At 44.3% G+C, this 24,114-nt stretch overlaps 2 protein-coding genes across 4 annotated transcripts in view; one reads left to right on the top strand and one right to left on the bottom strand.

Annotated features, from left to right (window-relative positions):
- Window positions 1-2,775: 2,775 nt before the first annotated feature.
- On the top strand, window positions 2,776-9,264 carry stx6 (syntaxin 6). Its single transcript, XM_010871413.5, has 8 exons — window positions 2,776-2,955; window positions 3,583-3,752; window positions 3,970-4,064; window positions 4,316-4,378; window positions 4,555-4,683; window positions 4,983-5,089; window positions 5,361-5,455; window positions 6,532-9,264. The coding sequence occupies exons 1-8, from the start codon at window positions 2,921-2,923 to the stop codon at window positions 6,606-6,608; spliced, it is 771 nt and encodes a 256-aa protein (XP_010869715.1). The 5' UTR covers window positions 2,776-2,920; the 3' UTR covers window positions 6,609-9,264.
- A 1,431-nt stretch (window positions 9,265-10,695) lies between these two features.
- si:dkey-121a11.3 (uncharacterized protein KIAA1614) overlaps window positions 10,696-24,114 on the bottom strand; it is a 28,845-nt gene continuing 15,426 nt past the window's right edge. For all 3 annotated transcript variants that reach the window (XM_020049369.3, XM_013135070.4, XM_020049371.3), the window contains exons 5-10: window positions 21,424-22,835; window positions 18,076-18,223; window positions 16,686-16,944; window positions 16,088-16,206; window positions 13,907-14,082; window positions 10,696-13,286 (exon numbers count right to left, since the gene is read on the bottom strand). In XM_020049369.3, coding sequence (XP_019904928.2) covers window positions 13,087-13,286; window positions 13,907-14,082; window positions 16,088-16,206; window positions 16,686-16,944; window positions 18,076-18,223; window positions 21,424-22,835 — 2,314 coding nt within the window. In that variant the 3' untranslated portion in view covers window positions 10,696-13,086. The remainder of the gene's footprint in view (window positions 13,287-13,906; window positions 14,083-16,087; window positions 16,207-16,685; window positions 16,945-18,075; window positions 18,224-21,423; window positions 22,836-24,114) is intronic.

The following is a 24,114-nucleotide window of genomic DNA, read 5'->3' as shown; positions in this document are numbered from 1 at the left end:
AATCATATTTTGGCCAGATCAAGCTTTTTAATACTCCATGTTTCCCAGCCTCTGTTCTAGACTGGGGTACTGTAAAGATTCTTCTGGTAGCATGTTTCGTACGGTTTGGATGAGTGTCGTGGTACCAGCTGCTTCAACTGTGTTACTTTCAAAAAGTCTACACCACATACAAAGACCCATAATGATGCAGACAGTGTCTTTTAAATTTAGAGCCAAGTGAGGCTGACGTGTGTAACTGGCATTCATAATCTCTGTACTCCTAAGTGTAAAAGTTGTTTTTTCTGAACCATGCAATGTCCTTCCAACTGAGCAATGGAAGGATGCTGAAGAGATGTCTTTATGTTTAAAAAGGGGTTGAAAAGACATCTTTCAAATTATTTTGCTTAGTGGGTTATTTGCTGCACCTGATCACACAACTGGATATTAGTACAGCTGCTACAAACCTAGGGCCTTTAAGATCTGTCAGATTGACTGAGATGTCAAAAAAGCAGGGCAACACCTTGTCATGAAAATACGTTATACTGTACTGTTAACTAGTAAACATAGATTGTCTATCTGAACAATTTAGACTCCTCAACTTCCTCAATTGTCAAATTAATTAATAACAGGTCTTGGGTGAGGTGTAGGGGTTGTGGGGGTGTCTTTTCCCAAATACGATGCCTTCATATTTATAATTAGCAATATACTTTAAAACTGACTGGAGCTCTGTGTTTCTGTTCACTGTTTTACTGCCACAGCAGAAATGTTTACAGTTGAGTCACCAGGAGCTATAAATCAACATTCAATATTCCAAACAGGTAGGGCAGTTCCAAAATGTCCTGGTGGAATTCATTGACAAGCACAATTGCTAGAAGAAGCTTACATCTATAGCACTAAAACCGAATTTTCTATCCCCTGGATGAGAATAATGTTTCTCAGATTAAAAAAGATAAATGTATTTAACATTAAACTATATAAAATGAATGTACTAAATATATTTAATTCAACCACACTTATATTATGAAAATAGAAACATTGTGTGTAGAAAACAGCTTCCCGTCCCTTCAAATAAATCTCCCAAAACAACTCATGTCAGTTTAAATGTGTAATTTTGTCTGGGTGTTAATGTGCTGTAAGGAGTATTGCCAATTAGCCAGGCACATGTATTTTTATTTTAAGTGTACATGCAATGCGACAAGCACTCAAGCACCATGCACTAACAACTAAGCTACACGGGCCAAGAGCCATATTACTTCCAAAACATTTAACTTAGGCTCCTTTTTCAGTCTAACAGGAATATTGCACATATAAAGCAACACTTCCACCATTTGCATTCCTATATTTTCTGTGTAACTCATAACCAAATCTACTGCAGGAGCATTTAAAGGATGATCTAAATGTGGAAAAGTAAAGTTCCCGAAAGATCTGTTTTAGAGCAATCAACGTAACCCTAACCAGTCAGGTTGTAAGGCAGGTCACAAACACCTCTTGTCAGTATCACAGTGGCCCTCTCCTTTTCTCTCTCAAATCAGAGTCACTTGGACCATCATATATACTCACAGGGTCTCTTTTACCACTGCTGTGCAGATGACACTCAACAATCTCTCATTTCCACGTTCTGACAGCCAGGTGGTGACACATTTCTGTGTGCCTGGCAGATATCTTTTTGTCAATATTGGCCCAGCACCTCAAGCTCAACCAGGGCAAGACAGAGTTGGTGTTTCTTCGTGGAAAGACATGTCTGCTCTAAGATCTTCCCATCATGGTTGACAACTCCACAACCTTGGTATTACACAGGAAAACTCCCTGATGTTCCCTGCAACTATCAGAGCAGTTGTTCTTTCATACATCATTCAACATTACTTCACACAGCATGCTGCTCAGGTACAAATCAAACACTTGTCGTTTTATCACAGGACAAATTGAACTCATCGTTGGTATGGCCCCCTGCTTGGGCTATCAAACCCCTGCAGCTCATCCAAAACCTCACTACTCATGTGATGTTAGAAATTGCTCTAGACACAGATGTCTGCTAAGTGACTAAAATGAAAAAATTGAATTGTAATAATGTTTGAATATAATAAAAATGCATAGAAATGCATTCAATTTAAATTCATCTCAGCTTCATGACAACATGTTTGGCATTGCAAGGAATTAGTGTTAAAACGGCAAATTGTTCCTTCTGATGTGAAGACAAGGGTGACAAATATTATTGCCAAGGGCTCAGACAGACATCTGCTCATTGATAAGCCCCTTTTCAAAATACTACCATAATACAATCTTCATTGTTACTATAATTCCTTAAAAATACAGTAGATCTTTAAAAAAAATTACGTACACAAATGTTAATTAATGTACATATTTTAAATGAGATTAGAGTATTAGAAATGTTTTTGTTGTGCTTTGGTATGTATTTTTTGTTTTCTTAAAACGTGATTCTTCCATTTAAAACCTCTGAGTCAGAATACTTCTTGAACGCCCTAAATTCGCAGTTGTGTACAAAAACTTAATTACAAACATTTTCTAACAGTATTTCTTTCACATATTGTTTGATGTTCTTATTGTACAGACCACTTTACAATAACCATTAGATTATTATATACATTTTCAACTGTAAAAGTCCAACAATCAGTAGGGGAGGTCTTTAAAAGTAAATATTCGTAGATAATATTATAATAATTTATATTCCTGTCCCAAATAATAAATCAGTGCATTTACAAACAACAATCTTAACGAATTTAACACTGACCTGCAAACCGGAACCAATTCTGTGACGTCATGGCTTTGAGGCTGTGATGATCGGATGTCCACATGTAAACAGAACACTGGACAAGAGTCCCCTCGTTTTGTTTTTGTTAGTACAGTCAAGAAGTCGGAAATGGCTCTTGAAACGTTATGAGATTTAAACATCAGTAGATATTGCAATCATTTATTTGCCATAATGTCTATGGAAGATCCGTTTTTCGTCGTCAAAGGGTAAGTATACGTTGCTAACGTTAGCTATCTAGTACGGTTACATCGCTAGCTAAGCTTCTAGCTTGTTATCTTATGCCAGTCATCTGGCTTTCTAGCGGGACTGTAACACGCTAGCTACCTAGCGAAGTAACGTTAGGTTGAAACAAAAGGGTTTGTGGTAGCTACGTGTTGTAACAAAAATGCATGTATTTAGTCAGCTAGCATATTGAATATGTGTTTGCCAGATGTAACAAAGAAGATATGCGTTTGGTATGCTTTTGTGTGGTCCCTATTCACGTGTAGTTCACATTAGGTTGCCCAAAATAGACCTTAACCTCTTTGTTGCAAGAGTAACTTGACAATGTTTAGCTATTTTCGTTATCTAGCTAGTGTTGGATTATTATTTTTCTTCATAGGTTGTGGCTACGTGGGTTCATGTAGCCTCGTCAAGAACAACATAACTGTCATATAGGAGCTAAATCTACATGAAAATAGGGTTGATGTAGTGGTATTGTAACTTTGCGTGGTTGCATGTTACTGTCAGTGACTATACATATATGTAAACTTCAGCATTTTGCCAGTTACTTTTTTGGTTTACAGCTAGGTGCATTTATAATTGACTAACCCAATACTTCTACAAATCTCCAGTGAGGTTCAGAAGGCGGTAAACACCGCTCAGGGCCTATACCAGAGATGGACAGAGTTGCTGCAGGACCCCAGTGGCGCTTCCAAGGAGGAGGTGGACTGGACCACCAATGAGTTGAGGAACAGTCTGCGGTCAATCGAATGGGACCTGGAGGATCTTGATGAGACCATCAATATCCTTTCAACAGAAGATTAAATTTAGTTTAGCTTAATGATTTATCAGAGCTCTTCTGAGCCATGCAATGCCTGTGGATCTAATACAATCATTTACAAAGTACTTTGTCCCCCAATTTTTGTATGCTTTCATCTTAATAGGGAATAAAAAGTTGTTGATCTTTAATATTCCTTTGATGAATAAGCTGGGCAAATTTACCTTAACTGTAATTGCAAGTATTGTTGAATCAAACCCTAAGAAGTTTAATTTGGATGCGTTGGAGCTGACCAAACGGAAAGGTTTCATCACAAGCACTAGACATACTGTCAAAGTGAGTCAAAGCACACATGCATGGAATAAGTCTGCCTGCACTTCAGCCAATAACATTGGGGCAATCAGCATTAACACCAACAGAAAAAATATTAGCAAATAATTTGAAATGTTATTTTTTTTTCCCTTTTTTTTTTTTTTTTTTTACAGCCATTATCAGCCAATATGAGTTATAATAGGCAATGCATAGAGTATATTTTCAATTAAAGTACTGTGTTTTTAATCCCAATGCTATTGCTCTTTCTGTTTTAGGAAATGAAAGACCACATGTCCAGTCCGTCGGTCTTAGCCCTGTCAGATAAGAAAAACAGACAGGTTTGTAGCTCAGCATGGCTGTTGGACTAAGATCTTAGTGATAATACTGTTGACTGTTTGCATGTAATGATGCGATGGGGTGGGGATTCACTTATAAAGGGTGATGCTTAAAGCAACATGCGGTTGGGCTACTACTTGGTCTGATTATTGACACTGGTAACCCCTCCCCCTCACAGGCCCTGTTAGGGGATACTGGGTCCCAAGGCCCAATCTGGCAACCAGGACCGGACAAATACACCAGGCTGGACCAAGAGCTTCGGAGTGCCAACTCCCAGTTCATTGAGGAGCAGCAAACACAGCAGCAGGTGAAGCCTGTTGAAATGTGACTCGTTCTTATGTCCACCTCTGCTGATTGCTGTACTTTTTACTTTTTGCTGTCGTTTTTACATATATTTTCTGATGTGGTTCCACGGTATGTACTGCAATGCGCCTTTGTGTTAGAGCATTGGACCAGTGACCGAAAGGGCTGCTAGATGAAATCCAAGTTCTAACTCATACTTACTAGTGACATGAAGGTAAAAGACTGTCAGTGGTTTAACGTTTGTGTGTGTGCCTGCCTGTGTGTGTGCCTGCGTGCGCGCCTGTGTGCACGTGTATGTGTCAGCTCATGGCAGAACAACAGGATGACCAGCTGGAGCTGGTGTCTGGGACCATCGGGGTGCTGAAGAACATGTCAGAGAGGATTGGCATGGAGCTGGATGAACAGGCAGTGTATGACCACATTGACTGATACAGCAGTCATCACTAGCATTAGTTCAGGTCCTAGCAGGTAGTCAGGGACCTGATTAATCATGTCTGATTCCTCAGGGGGACCTGATCCTAGATAAGGACTGCCCTTAGACGCTTTGTCAACATGGGACTCATTTGAAATCATAGTTTATTTAAATAGCATTTTAACAAGCCCTGACACACTTAAAAGAAAAAATAAACTAGCAAAAAAAATGATGAATAAATAACAAACGTCTTGTGTTCTTTCTTGCAGGATGCTGGATGACTTCTCCCATGAGATGGACGGTACCCACTCTAGACTGGACAACGTCATGAAGAAGCTGGCCCAAGTCTCCAACATGACCACGGGTGAGTTAAGGCTCCACAGCCTCTTCTTTCCCCACCGTTACACTTAGAATCCAGGGAAAAATTTTAGATCCATTTCCTCATCAACAAGTTATCAAACCTTGGACCTTTGGAGAGGTGAGTCCCATGGGTTAATTAGCTGACACATTTTCCTGTGGAGTTCTTTTCATGTTCCCTCAAATGCCAAGCTCCCGATCATTGGTCATTAGCGATGATATATGCTTGACTTGAGAGAAGAGGCCTATTCATTAACTTCCTGTCGAAGGGCATTTCTGTGCCTGACACTCTGCAGTAAGGTCAATGGCTGGAGAGGAAGACCCCGACACACACACCCTCTCAAAATGGTGGCACATCCTTATATGGAAACACTCTCAGGAAGTTTCCAACAGGAAATAATGGGGAGATATTGATTCTAAAGAAGTCTGGTCCTTTTGAGTCAGGATATCCTGTGGTACTTTCCCTCTGGCCCTTAGACAATGTATATGGGTTTTAATATTTGGATTTCACTGTATTCTTTTTTTGCTTCATGTCCACTACTTTGTGTTTTTTGCAATATGCAAGTCTTAAAAATTTATTTTTAAAAACACAGTAGCCTTCATAGTTCATGTATGTTCTCTGTTGTATGTAGTTTCAAAACATCCAATCAAGCTCACTCATCTGCAAGGCTCTGGATCAGTACTGGTTTATTGAGACACAAAATGAAATGTCTTGTTGCCCTTTTGTCTGGTACAAGTAAATCATTGTCTGTGAGCCAGTTACTCGTTTCCAACTCCCCAAGGCTTCCCATCTACGCCGTTTTCTTCTCCCAGTTTCATGACATCTAATTCACAATTATGGCCTAGATGAATGTGAAGACGCGTGTCCTCTGCTGCGCGGCTGGCTAAGCCGTTCTTATCACACTGCTCGGCTCGACCCAGACATATTAGCCAGCGTCTATTGGAGATGAGTGCGTTCCTCCCGCTAGATCCCCGGCTCACAGGCCACCTTGCTCCGAGTGTCTGAGAGCGATGTTGTTGTCAGTTCTAATCCGCCTCTCCCTCAGATGTTGGATGACTCTCCCCTTCCTGGTTGTCTTGCAGATCGCCGGCAGTGGTGCGCCATCGGCATCCTATTGGCCATTCTGTTCGTGGTCGTCATGCTCTTCTTAATCCTGTGAGGACCGGGACCGCCCATCACCACAACAAACACTCCCACTTGGACCCCCCCCCCCCCCGTTTGCGTTTGGTCATAGGGATGAACTTTACATGGTGCTTGGAAAGTCATCACGGTTTTTATTGATATAGCCATCCCCCTGTCCCCCGGCGACCCCTTGTTACTTCCTGCTGCTGTAGGTGTGTACAGCCATACTCCTGAGGTGGCTGCAGTGTCCTCAAGGAACTTTCAAAATTCCTGCACTAAAACCTGCCTCGTGTGAAAGATCTACCTAACGTGCGTGCACATCTTTAGGTAGGATTTGGCGCCGAGCGACTGCTAGTCCTCTGACTGTTTTCTGGAGACGCGTGGGTGGCAAGGTAGACCAGGGTGTGACCAGGGGCTGTGGAATGCTCCTTGTCACATTTTAGTGTTAATATTCAGAAAAGAATGTGTGAAGAAGACGTATCATTGGTGTGATTATTCAAAGGGGCCTTGTCTGTCGTTTCTTGCTGAAAACCGCTACGGCTAGCATGGTCATATGTTTTTTTATTTTTTCTCATGCACTGACTTGCGTAACAGGTTTACCGGACTACTAAACTGTCTATTCAGTATAATCGTAGTTGAAATAAAACACTGGAGTTCCCCAACAAGGACAATAATATACAGTATGTTGCTGGTAAAGGCATTACTGACCACACTAAAATGAAATAACAGAATGTTATTGTTTTTATTTTTTTTAGTGTATTTTTGGATAGTTGCTTATACACTACCAATATGTTAATGACTCGCCTGCAAAATCAAGTCACTTCCTCCAGTATTGAATGGAAAGAAGCAGAACCATGCAGTTTTAAAAAAGATAAGTATTGGGTAGTTGCTTATACACTACTAAGACGTTGGAGACTCGCCTGCAAAATCAAGTCACTTCCTCCAGTACTGAATGGAAAGAAGCAAGACCATAGACTTTAGTGTGTGAAACAGGGCTCAGTAATTGATTTCCCTTTTCACCGAGATGTCCTCCGTGTGAATCTCCTCAATGGTCTGGTTTGTGTCAGTGTTGAGAAACTTCCTAACATGCTTATTAACCCTCTGCCTGACCTCCAGGCACTTCAGAAGTACTTGTCGGTACAGCTGAGAAGCGAGTATGTCAACAGAAAACCTATGTAACGCTGACGTTTGTTTACCCAGGCGACTAAGAGCTTGCAGGTGTCTTTGACATTTTTATTCCGTTTTCAGGAGGCCCTAATACCAAAGTTCTAGTGTTAAAATCTCCCCCGCTCACTCAGAAACATGACCTGACCCAAGTTAATGTTTTTCAGTATTACAGGAACACCAATATTGTATTTAGGACTAATAAGGGAAATGAACAGAATGAGTCATGCCGCGGTTGTTTTCATTAGGACATTTTGCAAAACAAGAGTTCCTACCTGTGTCAGTGAGTTTTTGTTTGTCAAGAGACCTAATGAAAATGACCCTGCTATTTGCCATGGAAACGGCAGAGAGCTGAGATTTGCATAGCCAGTGCCTTAGGCTGTTGTATGTATGTATGTATGCTATCCTAGGGCATTTTGGTCTTGCTTCCTTGCATTTTGGTCTTGCTTCCTTGTCCCCCCCCCCCCGGATAAGTCATGGGTTAAATGAACACGCTGCAGTTGTTTACCTGTTTTCGTTGTTTCTTTGTGTACAGTTACAGGATAAGGATGGTGTTATGGTACTTATCATAGATACTTGGTTGCAGACTTTTATTGAATAGGCGCGTTTGAGGATCTGATGTGAACCGAATACCTTGTTTGTATTTAAGGTTGTACAACATATCATAAAGACTATGATTCTGCAGTACACCAGGTGGATAAGGGGTGATCGTTCCACTATGAAGTACAGAGGACACTAGTGATCAAGATATATTTTTTCTGTATTAGAAATGTGTTTAAAAGAGAGAGAAAACAAGTCCTGAAAACATTTCACAATCTTTTTTCAACGGTCTTATTGTGAAGTTCCAAAATGTATATGTGAATTGTTTTTCTTGTTTATTTTAACACTACAACTTTACTGTAATATGCATACATTAACTATATAATGTTGTTGGAGGTCTAGGAATGATTGTTAAAATGATTACTGTTTTCTCCGTTTGTTTTGCTCTTTCAATTTGTGTCTTCAGGTATCCATATGTTTTCAGCAGTGTTATATCTAGGAAGGTTGTAACCACAGAATTTACAATATTTGCATTTATTTCAGCTTTTGGATAATTATGAAAGCATGACATTAACCCAAACAATTATTTACCATATTAAAATCACTTGGTTGTCACAAAAGAATCAATGCGTGTATACGTTGAATCTTTTTCATGCTGTATTACGATACAAAGCTCATTTTGCATTCAAAACTGTCCTCTTTGCACAACCAAGTGATTGGTGACAGTGACTGGTGGATGATTGGTACAAGTCCATGACCTAGTAAGTTCTGCCATTTGTTTTTGTGAAACCACTGTGTTCTTTGTAGTTTTCATGCTCCGGGAGTGTATGAAAATACTTTTTACCCTTGAACCTTGATCTTTTGACCTCTGCGTCATCGTGGCTGAGAGACTTCTTGACTACATTTGAAAAGCAAAACTGACAAGCAGGATGCTGTAAAGATTCACTCGATTTCAGCTCATTTCAATAAAATACGAACAACGTGTTCAATTTGCCTGATTGTGATTTTATTTTTCTATAGGGGCACTGGTCCCGATTCTAACCTTTTCAAGGGGATGGTACGTTATTTTCTGTTGTCTCAACCACAGCTCCCAAGCTCAGTTTTGTCTTCATTGAATTGTTCGGGTGCCTGTTAGGTGGATGGGAGAGAGCCGAGAGGGACGGTGTTAATGTCAGCGTGGTCAGCTGCCGTCCAGCAGTGGCTGTTTGAACGGCCTTTTATCGATCCCTACTTGAAGCAGAGGGCCTCTCGTCAACCGCCAGCGTGCTGTGTTTGAACCCGGGCTTGGTGACCGGTGGCCCTCAGCTCTCCTTCGCTGCTCTCCCTACGGTGATTTTCCTTCACCCGAGGAGGAAATTGCTCGTCGTCCACACCTGGTTACCCAGCACAACGCCCTCCGCCTGAAACGGCATATCTGCTGGAAAGACAATGGTTGGCGGGAAGCCAGGCTAGTATAGCGTTACGCTGACACCGTAGGTTGGTCCTCCTGACATTGTCTGACTGCCCTGTGTGGGGGGTGGGCCGGGCGGTGTCATGGTAACAATGGGATGTTTGGAAGTCACTGGTGGGAGTGTGTAGGGGGTGGTGTAAAGACTGGAGGGGGGGGGGGGGGGTTGGTGTATGTGGTGGGGCGCAGGTGCAGGTTCTCAGCTCCCCTCTTTTGTTCCCCTAAAGATGGAGAGAGGGGCCAGCTGAGCCCACGCCCCTATAAGGAGGGGCGGCTGGGTTGGGGGGGGGGGTTGTCCAGCCCCTTTAGACAGCTGCTGTCAGTTTGTTTGTAGTGCAGGGTGGGAGTGAATGTTCAGGGCTCGGTGTGAATATTGACAAATGAGAGAGGCGGTTGAATTGTTTCCTTTGCCGGATTCTAATTGGCCAAATCCAAAAAGGCAGCGTTGGATTTGGTGATCTTTTCCATCTACTTGTTAGTGTTTCCCACCAGGTGGTGTGCGACCACGCTCCTCTGGAGGGGCCCGCTCGCTGGTGACGGAAGACCGCCTTTGTGTTATCGCAGGGATTTGCGCAGAGTATCGATCACTTCCCGTCTGTACCCTCCTCCGTTTTCCCAAGACCACCTGAGGCCCGGCTTGCTCTTACCACTTCCTCCATTCACCTCCTCAAGGCAAACAAGCCATTGGCTTAAGTGGTGAAAGACGACCCCATTGACAAATCTATAGTCACGTGAGATTGGTTGATGCTTCATGCAGATGCTGCTTGCCCTTGAAGTGAAACTGATCTAATTTCCATTGAGGTACATACTTAAGAGCATTCCACTAAAAGAGAAACGTGCCTTTGAATTAATTTACACAATGTTTAAACGGACATTGGCTTGTAGCAAAAGACAAGCCAAACGTTAAAAACCTATGCTTTATGAATAACAAAGAAATGAGAAGCTTTTTTAATTAAAGGCACAAATCCACATATGCTTGGTACACCTTTTATTTCATTTGGACCATAGATATAAATAAAAGTAACAAAATACACATTTTGAGTGACATGAAAGTCTCTGTTCTTTGTACACTTTAATACAGATGAAAAATGTAAAATGATTCTTCAGATGTCAATACTTTCAGTGCTTTCCTCTAGTCATGCACCATGTATAGAAGGACCTCTAAAATACCTTGTATAAATACAATGGACATTTCAAGCTAATTTACTACACGTCTTGACCAATGGCAATGGTTTTCTCAACAACAGCTTTCATTTATTTTCTCATTGTTCTATGTGCCGATGATGTTGACCTTGTGGTTTTAAATAATCAATCTAACACTTTGGCAGTTATTGCTTTGCATACAACACATTCAGGTAATGACAGTAACAAAAGCAGCATTGGTAAACCCTTTTTCTATTGATAGACAAAACACTTGAGTTCAGAACCAGATCAGGGGTGTTTGAAAGCCTAGCAGGAATGTAATAAGGACCAATGATGAGGTGGCCTGGTCCCAGATCAGGCCTGACAATGACCATAGGAAGACGTAATAAGGACCAATGATAAGATGGCCTGGTCCCAGATCAGGCCTGACAATGACCATAGGAAGACGTAATAAGAACCAATGATAAGATGGCCTGGTCCCAGATCAGGCCTGACAATGACCATAGGAAGACGTAATAAGGACCAATGATAAGATGGCCTGGTCCCAGATCAGGCCTGACAATGACCATAGGAAGACGTAATAAGGACCAATGATAAGATGGCCTGGTCCCAGATCAGGCCTGACAATGACCATAGGAAGACGTAATAAGAACCAATGATAAGATGGCCTGGTCCCAGATCAGGCCTGACAATGACCATAGGAAGACGTAATAAGGACCAATGATAAGATGGCCTGGTCCCAGATCAGGCCTGACAATGACCATAGGAAGACGTAATAAGGACCAATGATAAAATGGCCTGGTCCCAGATCAGGCCTGACAATGACCATAGGAAGACGTAATAAGGACCAATGATAAGATGGCCTGGTCCCAGATCAGGCCTGACAATGACCATAGGAAGACGTAATAAGGACCAATGATAAGATGGCCTGGTCCCAGATCAGGCCTGACAATGACCATAGGAAGACGTAATAAGGACCAATGATAAGATGGCCTGGTCCCAGATCAGGCCTGACAATGACCATAGGAAGATGGCACAAACAAACCTGGGAGCAGGTTTCTGATAAAACTAGGGGCTCACTCACAATGAGTAGCTTTTTGAGGTGAACTTAATCCTATTTGGTTACTGAACAAGTGCATGGTGAAACGGCAACAAATGTATTCTACTTTGTTTGGCAAGCTGACACGAGCAGAGAGGAAAGTGGAGGATAGATTGGTACAATCTAACATGGATATAGTTTTGTTGCTCAACTCTGAATGATGACAGTTACACAACATGGAAGAGATTCAGGCTATGCACATTGGCTTTTTTTTTTGGTGAATATAGATAATGTCTATGATAGAACACAGTCACACTAGAGTTCAGGGAGGAATTAGTAATGCAGTTACTTCAAAGTCTCATTACTGTGACGACTGCGGAAATGTGGTTGTGAGCGGCACCTCATTCTTTGGAGTAGTCATACCTTAGCATGGGTGCCTGACTCATTTTACATTTGTGAACCTTGTCAGAGACAAGCTATAAAGCACAAATAGACTGGCACTCGGGCTAGGAAGAAAACCGACCTATCATTGGTCAGACTTCACACACCATCTCCTTCATTTATTGTAATACGTCATACACTAATACTTCATACTATTGAGAGTGCTTCATCTCCTTAGTTCCTCAGTTCATATCCAAGACTAGTCTATGACTAAAAAAACCTTATTCAGCTAAGAGGATCTTAATCCACAAAGAGAAAGCAAAGTATCTTCTTTGATAAGTAAGCTTCAATGGTGTCAACTATTAGATCATTTGTGTTATCTAATAAGAAGTCAAACAGAGATGGTAATATTTGTCCTGTTTCACATAAACAATCTGTTTTTGCATAACTTAACTCCCCTGAGAGTGGGTCAGGTAAGGAGCCCTTCAGACCTTCAGGAAAAAAGACAGGACATGAGAGAAGGGGAGTAGATCTCGTAGAGCAACTCGGTCTGAACCATATAGAAAAGGTAGCCAATCGTTTCAGAAATCCTGACGTGTGCCCTCAGAAGAGCAACGCTGTGTTTGGACATTACTACTGTCACAGCGGCCTCAGAGATAGTCACACACCTCTCCCCGTCTGCCCCAGAGACCCCAGGTTTCCATGGCGTTTCTGTTGTCCTCTGCGTTTGTGGTTGCCATGGAGCTGCCGGTTGCCTTTTGACAAAGCCTTTGTGGTGCTACCGCAGCGTTCCGTGGTCGCCTAGCGTGGAGGGGGCGGCCTCCTGTGTCGGAGCACGCGGACGGAGGTCACACCGCCCTGGGTCATGAGGTGTGTCACCAGGTCCAGACTGAGGCCTGCCACCTTCTCGCCGTTCACCTCCAGCAACTCGTCTCCCACTCCCAGCAGCCCGGCATACAGCTTCTCTGTGCTGCTGTCGCACATCTCCTCCACGTACACACCTACACGACAGACAGAATGAAGTAACGAACTGCCACTGGCGAGGTTACACACACACACACACACCTACAGAAAAGACGCACACTACTGATCTCTTAGGACACGAGAGATCAGCGTCACTTTGAAAACATATACAGGAGATCAGAAAGAACACACACACACACGACTGATCTAAAAGCCTTAGAACACAGGACAGAAAAACATGAGCAACCACACACACCTACAGGGCACATACATGACTAAACATGCACACACGCACACACACACACACACATACACACAACTGATCTAAAAAAAACACAGCCTTAGAACACAGGACAGAAAAACATGAGCAACCACACACACCTACAGGGCACATACATGACTAAACATGCACACACTCACACACACAAGGATCACACACCTTGACGCATACATTTGGTGAACATTCTAATGGACACTGTCACATTGCTTTCGGAATAAATAACGCCAAACGACAGGGCACATCCTACCCTGGGAAAATATTCTGTTTCCGGTCCATCCTGTTACAGTTTGGTGAGACTCTGACCATAGGTTATGTTAACGTCACAAACCAATACGGAGACCAAGCTAGGCATGGCCGGGGTCTCCTGTCCTCGGGTACCTGAGTCTGGTCGTCCTTTTCCCCGAGAGATGAGGAAGCCGAAGGGTCCGTCGGGGGGTCTGCTGAGTTCCAGCAGAAAGGTTCCGTCAGGAAAAGCCTGGGCCACCCTGCCCACCGAACGCATCCCACTGGGGCCGCCCACATCTTCCACACTCAGAGCCCTCTGGAGCCCCCTACTGGAGACACAGGAAAGCTGCGTTGAGTTGACATTGATCTATGGTTAGATTCCATTGGCAAACTAGACAGCCCTATAAGCACTTGCCCTATTCAGTTTCCCTTGGAGGAATCCCTGTCTAGACCAGATGAAGTTTCAGAAATACTGGTCCAATTTACAAAAGCCCTGTCCCCTCTGCGCTTGATTATCACGTGCTCCATACTACTGTGTATGTTATTCAATCTTGTTTTAAAGGGTATCATGCTCTCTATGGCCATTGGAGTTTTGATGGTGTTAATAGTATGCTTTCCACGTCAATAATCCTTAGCTGTCATGATATTTTATTTCAGCACTATGCAATAACAAGAGATGATTAATTACAAGCGAAATTATTGTGACTTGGGCTATTTACAGTTTTACGATGGACGGTGAGAGAAGGCCTGGTCTGCAACGTAGCCCACAAGTCTACGGAAGAAACAGTGATCTCTCCCGCACTTCCCAGAAAGCCACGTACCGCAGTCCATATATGGCTGGGCGGCTGTTCCTATCAGATTTCAGACTGCCTCTCGAAGAAGGTGTTGTAAAAGAGACAGAGGCTGGAATGTGTTCTTCACTGGTGTTCAGTAAATCAGCTGCCGCCGCACATAAACGCACATGATTCGGTGGTGTCAACCTAACCTAAACACATGTTAAAATTTGCCACAGCCCCCAGCACCTTTCCCATCTTTCAAACGTGTTCGGAATTCCATGTCTTTCTTTGGCAGCGCCGTCACCGTATTTTTACCTCCCCACTCGCAGACACTATCAGAGTTCGTGAATGGAAACTATTCGGTTGCACAACACACATGGCAGCGATCCATGCATACCAAAGATATACAGGGAGCCCTGAGCACATCCCGGGCTTGTAACCTTCTATGATCGACGTAAATGGATCGACGCTAAGTCCATTCATAATATTTTGACATGGGTAGCCAATTTGGTGCGAGCTTTGCATCGTGACCGATTGGATGTTAGTTGCATCCGTTTATTCATCTTACGGATGCCATAGTTCCAATGACGTATGTGTATTTGTTTAATACCTAGCACGAGCACATGTAAAAACATCCAAATTAGGGACAAAAGGATGAGTTTTGCGGGGCACTCGCCCCCACCCCCGCAGATGCACGGGACGAGCTACCGCGCACGTAGCCTACGTTATTTTGTGACGCAGACACAAGACACCACAATCAGGTATGGCTGTTTCACGAAAATCTGGTAGCCAAGGATGGATAAGGCTACGTATAAAAAATCAAAATGGCGTTCTGTCAGTTGGTGTACTGATGTGTTAATTATGCTTTTGATTTAAGCCAGGTCGTGATTGACAATGAGAATTTGTTCTTCATTGACTTATCTGGCACATAAAGACGAGATACAGAACCCGCAAGAAAAATCTATCCGGAAACTAGTAATTTTGTGATCTAGTTATATCCGTGGTTGTCAACCTTTTCGATCACTGTACCACTAACTGATTTTTGTTCTGTCCAGAGTGGTACCACCCCTCCCACGCATATGTGCATTTTATCTGTAAGCCTATGGTTTAATTAGCTTTCTCAGGTACACCCAGGGGTCCTTGTAACCATGGTTGGGATCATATGACAATTATAACCACCTAACCCCCAGCTTTGGAGCATTTTATTGTTCTTGTAGGACATTTTGCCGGGCATAGGCCTACCGGGCATAGGCCTACACGTCAATTTGCGCCACGTTCAATAATGCAAGATCTTTTCTTATTCTATGTTTTCTTATTATGATGTTGTTTTGATGTTTTCATTAGAGTATTTGGTTTTATGCTATTGGATTTTTATATTTTTTCCTTTTTCTTTGTAAAGCACATCGAATTGCTTCTGTGTATAAATTGTGCTGTGTAAATAAGCGTGCTTGCTTATTTAAGAATTGTATTTTAATTCGGACATTATCGTTTGTTTGCGTGACCAGGGGCCAAAATGTGGAACTATACAGCACATTTTGCGTGGCCACCCTAATTATACCTGAGAGCAGGGCTACGGGGTTGATCTCCTGGTTTGTAGGCACTGGAACGGTCTCCCTTCTTCCACGACTGTAAATTTTGGACTGATGACGATTTCCTCAGCTGCATGAAAGGAGACCCCTGGTGGCGAGAATTAAAAAAAAACAGCCGCTTCATGAAACCTTCCATCCTATTGGATCCTTCTTAAGTGCTACTTTTTGAAACGCCAGTGCCATATGCATTTTACATGACGGTTACCAGGAAAACAAGGTACATTTCTGTTTCTGATACACAATCACAATGTCCACCCGTTGAACTGAGATTTTAATATCCTTCCAGTTTAAACTTGGGGTTAGACTGACATTCAAAAGAAGGCTTTCAGACTACAAGCAAGGCTAGAATTGCTACAATCCCCTCATCATCTACTGTCCTGTAGGATTTCTCTCCAACTCTAATTTAGCACACCTGATTCTAATAATTACCTGGATGAAAAGCTTAACGATTTAGTCACAAATGGGGTTGAAAAGAAAACCTACGGGACAGTAGATCTCCAGGAACAGAGTTGGGCAGCCCTGATTTAAAATAGACATTTGACATAACAAAGAACTGTCTCCTTTCACCATGCGGAGGGACTGGAGCGAGGGAGCTTTCCTCAGCTGGTTGGACTCTGGCTGTGCGGGACTGGAGCCAGGGCTGGAGGTTGAGCTGGGTCCAGAAGAGGCCGGGGGGTTGCCCCGGGGCTGGATGCTGAGCTGTTCCATGCTGCTCGAGCGTCCTTTACCAAGCTTCCCCACTCCATTCAGGCCGAAGGCTGAGAAGAAACGACGCAGAGAGAGCTTGGGCCTGCCCTCCCGCTGTTCATCCTCTGTACCTACCCTCCTGTGAGAAGAGAGAGATAGACAGATTGAGAGAGGAATACAGAGGGAGAGGGAGCGAGAGACCGAGGAAGACAGAAAGGGACAGTGAGGAAGACAGGGAGAGACAGTGGGGAAGTGGTGAAAGAGAAGTTGAAGGAGAGGAAACCGAGATGAACTACACCACAATAAACCAAAACAGGTGCAGTCTAGCAAGCACATTTATTTATATAGCACAGTTCATACATAGATGCAATTCAATGTGCTTTACAATGAAAAGAAAAATATAAAAACGCAATAGAATTAAAACAGTCAGATTGTTCCAATTCTCTAACTCGGCTGTCTCCAGGGGGACTGCATGAACTTCAACACCCCGGTATCTCAATCTTCGCATTCCAGCGCTAGGATGAACCCGTCAGTCCCTTTGTGAGATAATCTTTGCATCGAGGTCTTACCCGGCTGTCTGTACAGTCCTACTGAGTAGGACTTGGGCTGTCCTCCCTCTGATTCTTCACTCCAGACATCATAAAACCACTCTGGCCAGAGTGTGGCTCATTTCCATTATGAATATTTAATTAAATTTGATTAGCACTTAAAATGCTGTATCAGATTCAAATCACCTAAAAAAAAAAAGAATTAACTTCTCTTCTGACAGGATTGCATCACTTACTGATCAGAAGAGGTCAGTGTTGAGCTGAAAATGCATCGTCTGTTACATTGCTCTGTGTGGGCAGTGGCACTCTAAAACCACCTTGTTTGACCTAGTTTCTTTTAAAATGTTAACACACTGTTAGGCCGCTAATGGCTATGGGCCGAGGCAGGCAGGGCACCAGATGATAGCGTGGTAAAACAGAACATGGTAGGATTCTCAAACTAGCTTTCCTACTCATCTCTCTGAAAGATATTAGGCAAGGGTAGAGACATAGATTGTTGGTCAAACCTTAACATAGGGCAGGTGTGGGCAGGTCTACAGCATATGCTTTGTTCCAGCCTAACACACCTACAAAACTAATCAAGGTACATGGGCGAGCTGTCCGGAAGTGCATTCCTGCCAAATTCTGCCTTACACAAAAGACTGACAACCTAGATTAATTACATAAGCATGGAGCTAAGGGTCAATTGCATAAGAATGTGGTGAAGAGGTACAAATCCTTACTGAGTAGGACTTGGGCTGTCCTCCCTCTGATGCTCCGCTCTCATTGGTCCCCTGACCCGTCCGTTACCCCCAGAGCGGTAAGGGGGCGGGGTTATGATGCTGGATCTTTCAAGACTGAGCTCTCCCATTCCTAGATGATGCTGTTCAACTGTAAGCGAAGACAGAAAAATGCAGGCTGTTTACAAGGTGAAGGATTATTTGTTTTTTATGACTTTTTAAGTAAGCAACTGGCCTTGGTGTGAAACAGAAAATAAAGGTAATTCAAATTAGCAAAACAGTGTTTGGGGCTGAGCAGCAAACCTCTGGGACTAGAGCAAAATACCTCTGGGACTAGAGCAAAAAACCTCTGGGACTAGAGGAAGAAAGCTTGGGTCTACATACATATCCACATAAAGACAATCAATGCTTTGTAGAAGCACCTTCAGTAGCCATTGCAATATTTTGGGGTGTCAGTATTTGTTTTGCACATCAGTACCTTTTTCTGTCGTATTTCCTTAGATTTTTAAAAAGTGTCAAGTTAGATGGGGCGCATCAACGAACAACAATCTTCAAGTCTTTTCACAGATTTTCAATGGTATTCAAGTCTGGGCTTTGGCTGTGCCACTCAAGGACTTTCCTTTTCTGAAGCTATTCCAGCATTGCTTTGGCTTTATGCTAGCCAGGGTCCATTGTCCTGTTGAATTGCCCCCAGTCTAAGGTAATTTGTGCTCTGAAGCAGGTCTTATCAAGTTTTTGCTCCTTGTCTCTTTTCATTATTCTCTGTATTCCTCTAGTCTGCCAGTCCCTGCCACTGAAAAACACCCCAAATAATTTCCCCTTAATAAATCATATAAAAAAACATGAATGTTAAAGAACTCCCATGTACAACAAAGACACTAAACACAAGTTCTCATATCTGTTCCAATATACACTAAAGATGCTCAACAATGTTTCTTTCCCGTCCACGGTGGCAGAACTGAGCCCATTCTAGAGGAACCTGTACTCAGTGGAGTGAGGCTACCTGGGGAAAAACAGATTTTTAACTGGTTTGCTGATAGCGTGGCACACGTTAAATTCAGTGGCTGGTAAGTAGAGTCTACACAGATTATACAAGTGCCTTTGCTAATAGGAAACGTGTTCTTGCCGAGCCCAGCTGCTTTTCAGTAGGTGTATGTTCCTTCTACACCCATGTGACGAAGCACAACTAACGATGTGGAAACGTAAATATCACATCACTGACATGTAGACAATTTCTTAGCTGCGCCCCGAAGCAAGATGTCCACATACTATATAGTTGCAGAGGCTTACTAATGGACTTTAGACACTTTGGACAAGCATGCTAACAGCTGTGTTTCAGAGTAATTCAGTTTGTTGAGTATGGGGGACTGACTTAAAGAGGCTGAGCAGTAAAGGGTGGTAGAGATATAGAAAGAGAAAAAAAGGGAGGGAAAATGAGAGAGAGAGAGACTAAAAGAGAGAATGGGAGAGAGAGAGACACACACACACAGAAACAGAGAGAGAGAGAGAGAGACAGATGCACTATCAGATGCTTCACATATCGAATCATCTAGCCAGGGAAAACAAGGCGTCCAGGCCTGGGTAGGATTACAAGCCTGGGACTGGGGGTTGTGTGGATGGGACTGGGGGTCGTGTGGATGGGACTGGGGGTCGTGTGGATGGGACTGGGGGTCGTGTGGATGGGACTGGGGGTTGTGTGGATGGGACTGGGAGTTGTGTGGATAGGCTGACTGCAAAATGCCCTGCTGGGACCTGGATGCAGCACACATGCGTACAGGCAGCGACGAACAGAAACAAACACACACATTTACACACACATACACCCACATAACCCATCACAGCCCAAGAGCTGACACCTCCCTGACACAAGCAGGACTCAACCAGCCATGAAGCTGTGCATTTACCATACGGCCACAAGGGATCTGGAGGAAGACAGCAAAACACATTTCATTGTTTGTCTTTAAAGTGTATTTTTCCTCTGCGAGACACCCGCACCAAAGATTATTTTAGCAAATGTTGATTGCAGTTGATGTCTTTTCGGATCATATTTAAGTTATCCACCTTCCCTTTCTGTAACATAACATGTAGTCTTTAACTTAGCCTTTAACAGCGGATGGTAATGAATTTGAGTTCAACATGGACATTACATACACAGTCAATTGATATCCAAATGATGCACAAGTGACCATACATACATTACATACATATATATATATATACATACATACCCCAACCAGAAGCCTTGGATTACAGGCAACATCTGCACTGTGCTAAAGGAGTGAGACACAAATCCCATCGCTTACAATAAATCCTGTTTACGACCTCTGATGACAAGCCATCAAACAGGCTGGGTCAATGATGGACTAGGATCAAATCGGCAGTGACACTTATCAGATCGGGCATGTCTTCCAAACAGTCATGGACTTCACAGGGAATCCCAGCTGCAAGCTTCCTAGTGACACAGATATATCAGGCAAGCTAAATGCTCAAGCTATGCATGCTTCATGTACACGAGCACCTGCTATTCCAGGCAGGTTAATGTTTGCCAGGGTGCAGGGTCAGACAGAAAACCAGGGCACATAACTCAATGCATGCTCAGACCAGTGGGACGATGTCTTCACTGACATCTACTGATTATTTTTGACATGTAATGCCAACAGGTTTCAAGCAGACCACCATAGTCACCGCGGCCAAGTACGCCAACGCTTACTGTCCAACATCTACGTATGTGAGAATGCTGTTCAACCACAGCTCAGCGTTCAACACCATACCGCCCTCCAAGCTCATCACTAAGCTCATGACCCAGTGGGAGAAATGCTCCCTCAGCAACTGGGTCCTGAACTTCCTGACAGGCCAACCCCAGGTTTTTTGGGACCCTCAACAGAGGGGCCCCTCAGAGGTGGGCCCACACAACACCATCATCAGGTTGACAACATGACGGTGGTGGGCCTGACAGTGACACAGCCACCGGGCAGGAGGTCAGGGAACTGGCAGCTGGTGCCAGGACAACAATCTCTCCCAGTCAAGGGCCAGCAAGACCCAGGGATGGCAACGTAGACTACAGGAAACGGAGAGAGCACACCCCCAGATACGTCAAAGTGGAGCAGGTAGGGAGCTTCAAGTTCAACAGTGTCCGCATATCTAATGAATTGCCATGGTCCAGCAACGTCCAGATTTGGCATGGGCCTTTCCGAAAGTTCAAAAACACATGTGCCACTAGGCTGTGCCCACAAAACCGGCCCACGGTGTCTTCCTAACCAACCTGCTATCCGAAAGCACGTGCAAAATAGAATGTGTTGTGTGTGTGTGTATATATGTGTGCATGTGAGCATGTGTGTATTTCAAGCTGACCTGGTGCCTCTGGCTCAGGGTTGCCCATCTTCCCCACTGTCGTCCCAGCTGGCGATGGGGGTGTCTTCAGCAGGGAGGCGTGCCTGATACAGGGCGCCGTTGTACCCGTGATGGAGGTCAGCCCCAAGGAGGCCACTTCCACGCCATGGTTTACCCCAATAGGACGCTCGATTTGGGGACTTGGTGGGGCCCCTCTCTCCTGGTCCTCCAGGGAGTCTTGGGGTACAAAGTGGTGCTGTGTTGAAGGCGTGGGTTTAACTGGTCGCTGGCCATTAGGCCTGCTCTTGGGTCCTGTTTTCAGAGCTGATTTGATGGGCAGTGCGGAGGGTGGGGAGGGGATGCCCTTGAGGCACGGGGGGCTGTTTGTGTTTTTGTGGGGGGGGGCGGGGGAGTGGATGGGCAAGCCCACCACATTTGACACTTGTTCAATTGCGTACGGGTTGGGCGGCACTACCACAAAACCGTTGGATGAGCTCACTGGTGCCATGCTGTGATTGGATGAGCTCACTGGTGCCATGCTGTGATTGGATGAGCTCACTGGTGCCATGCTGTGATTGGATGAGCTCACTGGCGGCAAGCTGTGATTGGGCCTGGGTGGTGGTGGGGTTGGCGACACCGTGACCCGCCCTCCATGCCCATTTGTGCACAAAATCTCCCCTCTCCTACTTCGCCTCCTCACCTTCATCGCCTGAACACTCCCACTAGTGTCTGTCCCTCCCGCCGAACTGGTCGCTATCCTATCGCCGTCCGCCACCTCACCTGGGGTGACCTTCCCAATGTACGTCTCCTTGATCAGCTCCGTGCGCAGCGTCCGTCCGGGCTCCTTCCCCTCATCGTTCAACCAGCTGTTCTGTCCTGACCCGGTCGAAGGATTCGCATGACGGTTTGGGGTGGGGTTCCCACCTTCCAGGAAGGTCCCACACGAGTTGCACTGCATGTTCAGCGCCTCCTGTGCCGCTAGGGCTTTCAGACGTCCCTTACTGCCCCCGTTCAGGCAGGCTCCCTGTGCCCTGGGGCCCGTGTGCCATAAGGAGGCGCTTTCCGGGCAGCGCCCTCGTTCGATCACCTTCCCGTTAGCGGAATCCGTGTCCCTCCGCCCGTTCACATAGGAAGAGAGGCTGGGCTTGGATATGAGCAGGCCCTGGGCCCTCTCACCTGCCCTCCTCCTCTGACGGAGCCTCTCCAGGTAGCGTACCTCCGCGTCTTTCTCCGATTCGTCCTCAAAGCGGACTCTCGTCGGCGAGGGGCCACGGCGCCGGCGCGGAGCGCAGGCCGAGTCGCCGCTCGATGAGTCGCTGAGGTTCCCAGACAGTGTGGTAACCGCAGGAACCGTCACCGACGACACCGACGCAACGCCCTTCCCCGCCAGAAGAGCCCGGTGCAAGGATGCTCCAACCAGGGACAGCTGCTCCCTGTGGAGACACACACACGCGCACGCACACGCACACACACGCACACACATCTTGAGGGACACACTAACAGAGCAGTCCTGTACATTAGGTAACACACATACACAAAAGAAAGACTGAAAGCCCATGAAGAAATGTTCAGCATTGAATTGGTAACATGGATTGGTAACATGGATTGGTAACATGCCTCTGGGCCCCCGTGTCCTGGCCAAGGTCTGTCCCGGCCTCGACATTCCATGGTCAGTTCCCACTAAGGGGAAGGTCATTCCCAGTATCGCCATGCCCTCCCTCTCTATCCACTGTCCAATCATTTATGCTCACTACTACAGCTACTCCTGATATAATTATACAGTATTTTCTACCTTACTGATGAAATACCCACATTTCATTAAATGTATATATTTCTTATGTTAGTCTAATGATAGACTTTGAATAACTACCCTGAGTAGCAGGTTTGGAACCACCAAGACTTCCTAAAGCTGGCCTTCCAGCCAAGGCCAGGGAAGTGACCAAGAACCCCACGGCCGTTTTAACAGACCAGCACTTCATCAATCAGGCTTTTAGGATAGAGTAGGTAGTCTCTCTATGATCTACAGTTGTGCTCATAAGTTTGCATACCCTGGCAGAAATAGTGACATTTTGAAAATATGACTGATCATGCAACAAAAAAAAGTATTTTGTTTAAGGATAGTGATCATATGAAGCCATTTATTATCACATAGTTGTTTGGCTCCTTTTTATATCATAATGATAACAGAAATCACCCAAATGGCCCTGATCAAAAGTTTACTTACCCTTGAATGTTTGGCCTTGTTACAGACACACAAGGTGACACACACAGCTGGAAATGGCAATTAAAGGTACATTTCCCACACCTGTGGCTTTTTAAATTGCAATTAGTTCCTGTGTATAAATAGTAAATGGGTTTGTTAGCTTTCACATGGATGCACTGAGCATGCTAGATAATGAGCCATGGGGAGCTGAAAAAAAACTGTCAAAAGAAATGCGTAACAAGGTAATGGAACTTTATAAAGAGGGAAAAGGATATAAAAATATATCCAAAGCCTTGCAAATGCCAGTCAGTATTGTTCAATCACTTATTAGGAAGTGGAAAAGTCTGGGATCTTTTGATACCAAGCCAAGGTCAGGTAGACCAAGAAAGATTTCAGACAAAACTGCCAGAAGAATTGTTTGGGATACAAAGAAAAACCCACAGGTAACCTCAGGAGAAATACAGGTTGTTCTTGAAAAATACAGTGTGGTTGTTTAAAGGAGCACAATA

Source organism: Esox lucius, chromosome 8, assembly GCF_011004845.1.
Source record: "Esox lucius isolate fEsoLuc1 chromosome 8, fEsoLuc1.pri, whole genome shotgun sequence".
NCBI lineage: Eukaryota > Metazoa > Chordata > Actinopteri > Esociformes > Esocidae > Esox > Esox lucius.
Note: the sequence above shows the minus strand (reverse complement) of the source record. Positions and strands in the feature narration are given on the sequence as shown.

What these genes read in the sequence shown, in the direction of transcription:
- stx6 (XM_010871413.5), top strand. Translation starts at nt 2,921, where the DNA reads ATGTCTATGGAAGATCCGTTTTTCGTCGTCAAAGG. An exon ending in CCGTTTTTCGTCGTCAAAGG is followed by an intron (nt 2,956 to 3,582) that starts GTAAGTATACGT and finishes ACAAATCTCCAG; the next exon opens with TGAGGTTCAGAAGGCGGTAA. An exon ending in CAGATAAGAAAAACAGACAG is followed by an intron (nt 4,379 to 4,554) that starts GTTTGTAGCTCA and finishes TCCCCCTCACAG; the next exon opens with GCCCTGTTAGGGGATACTGG.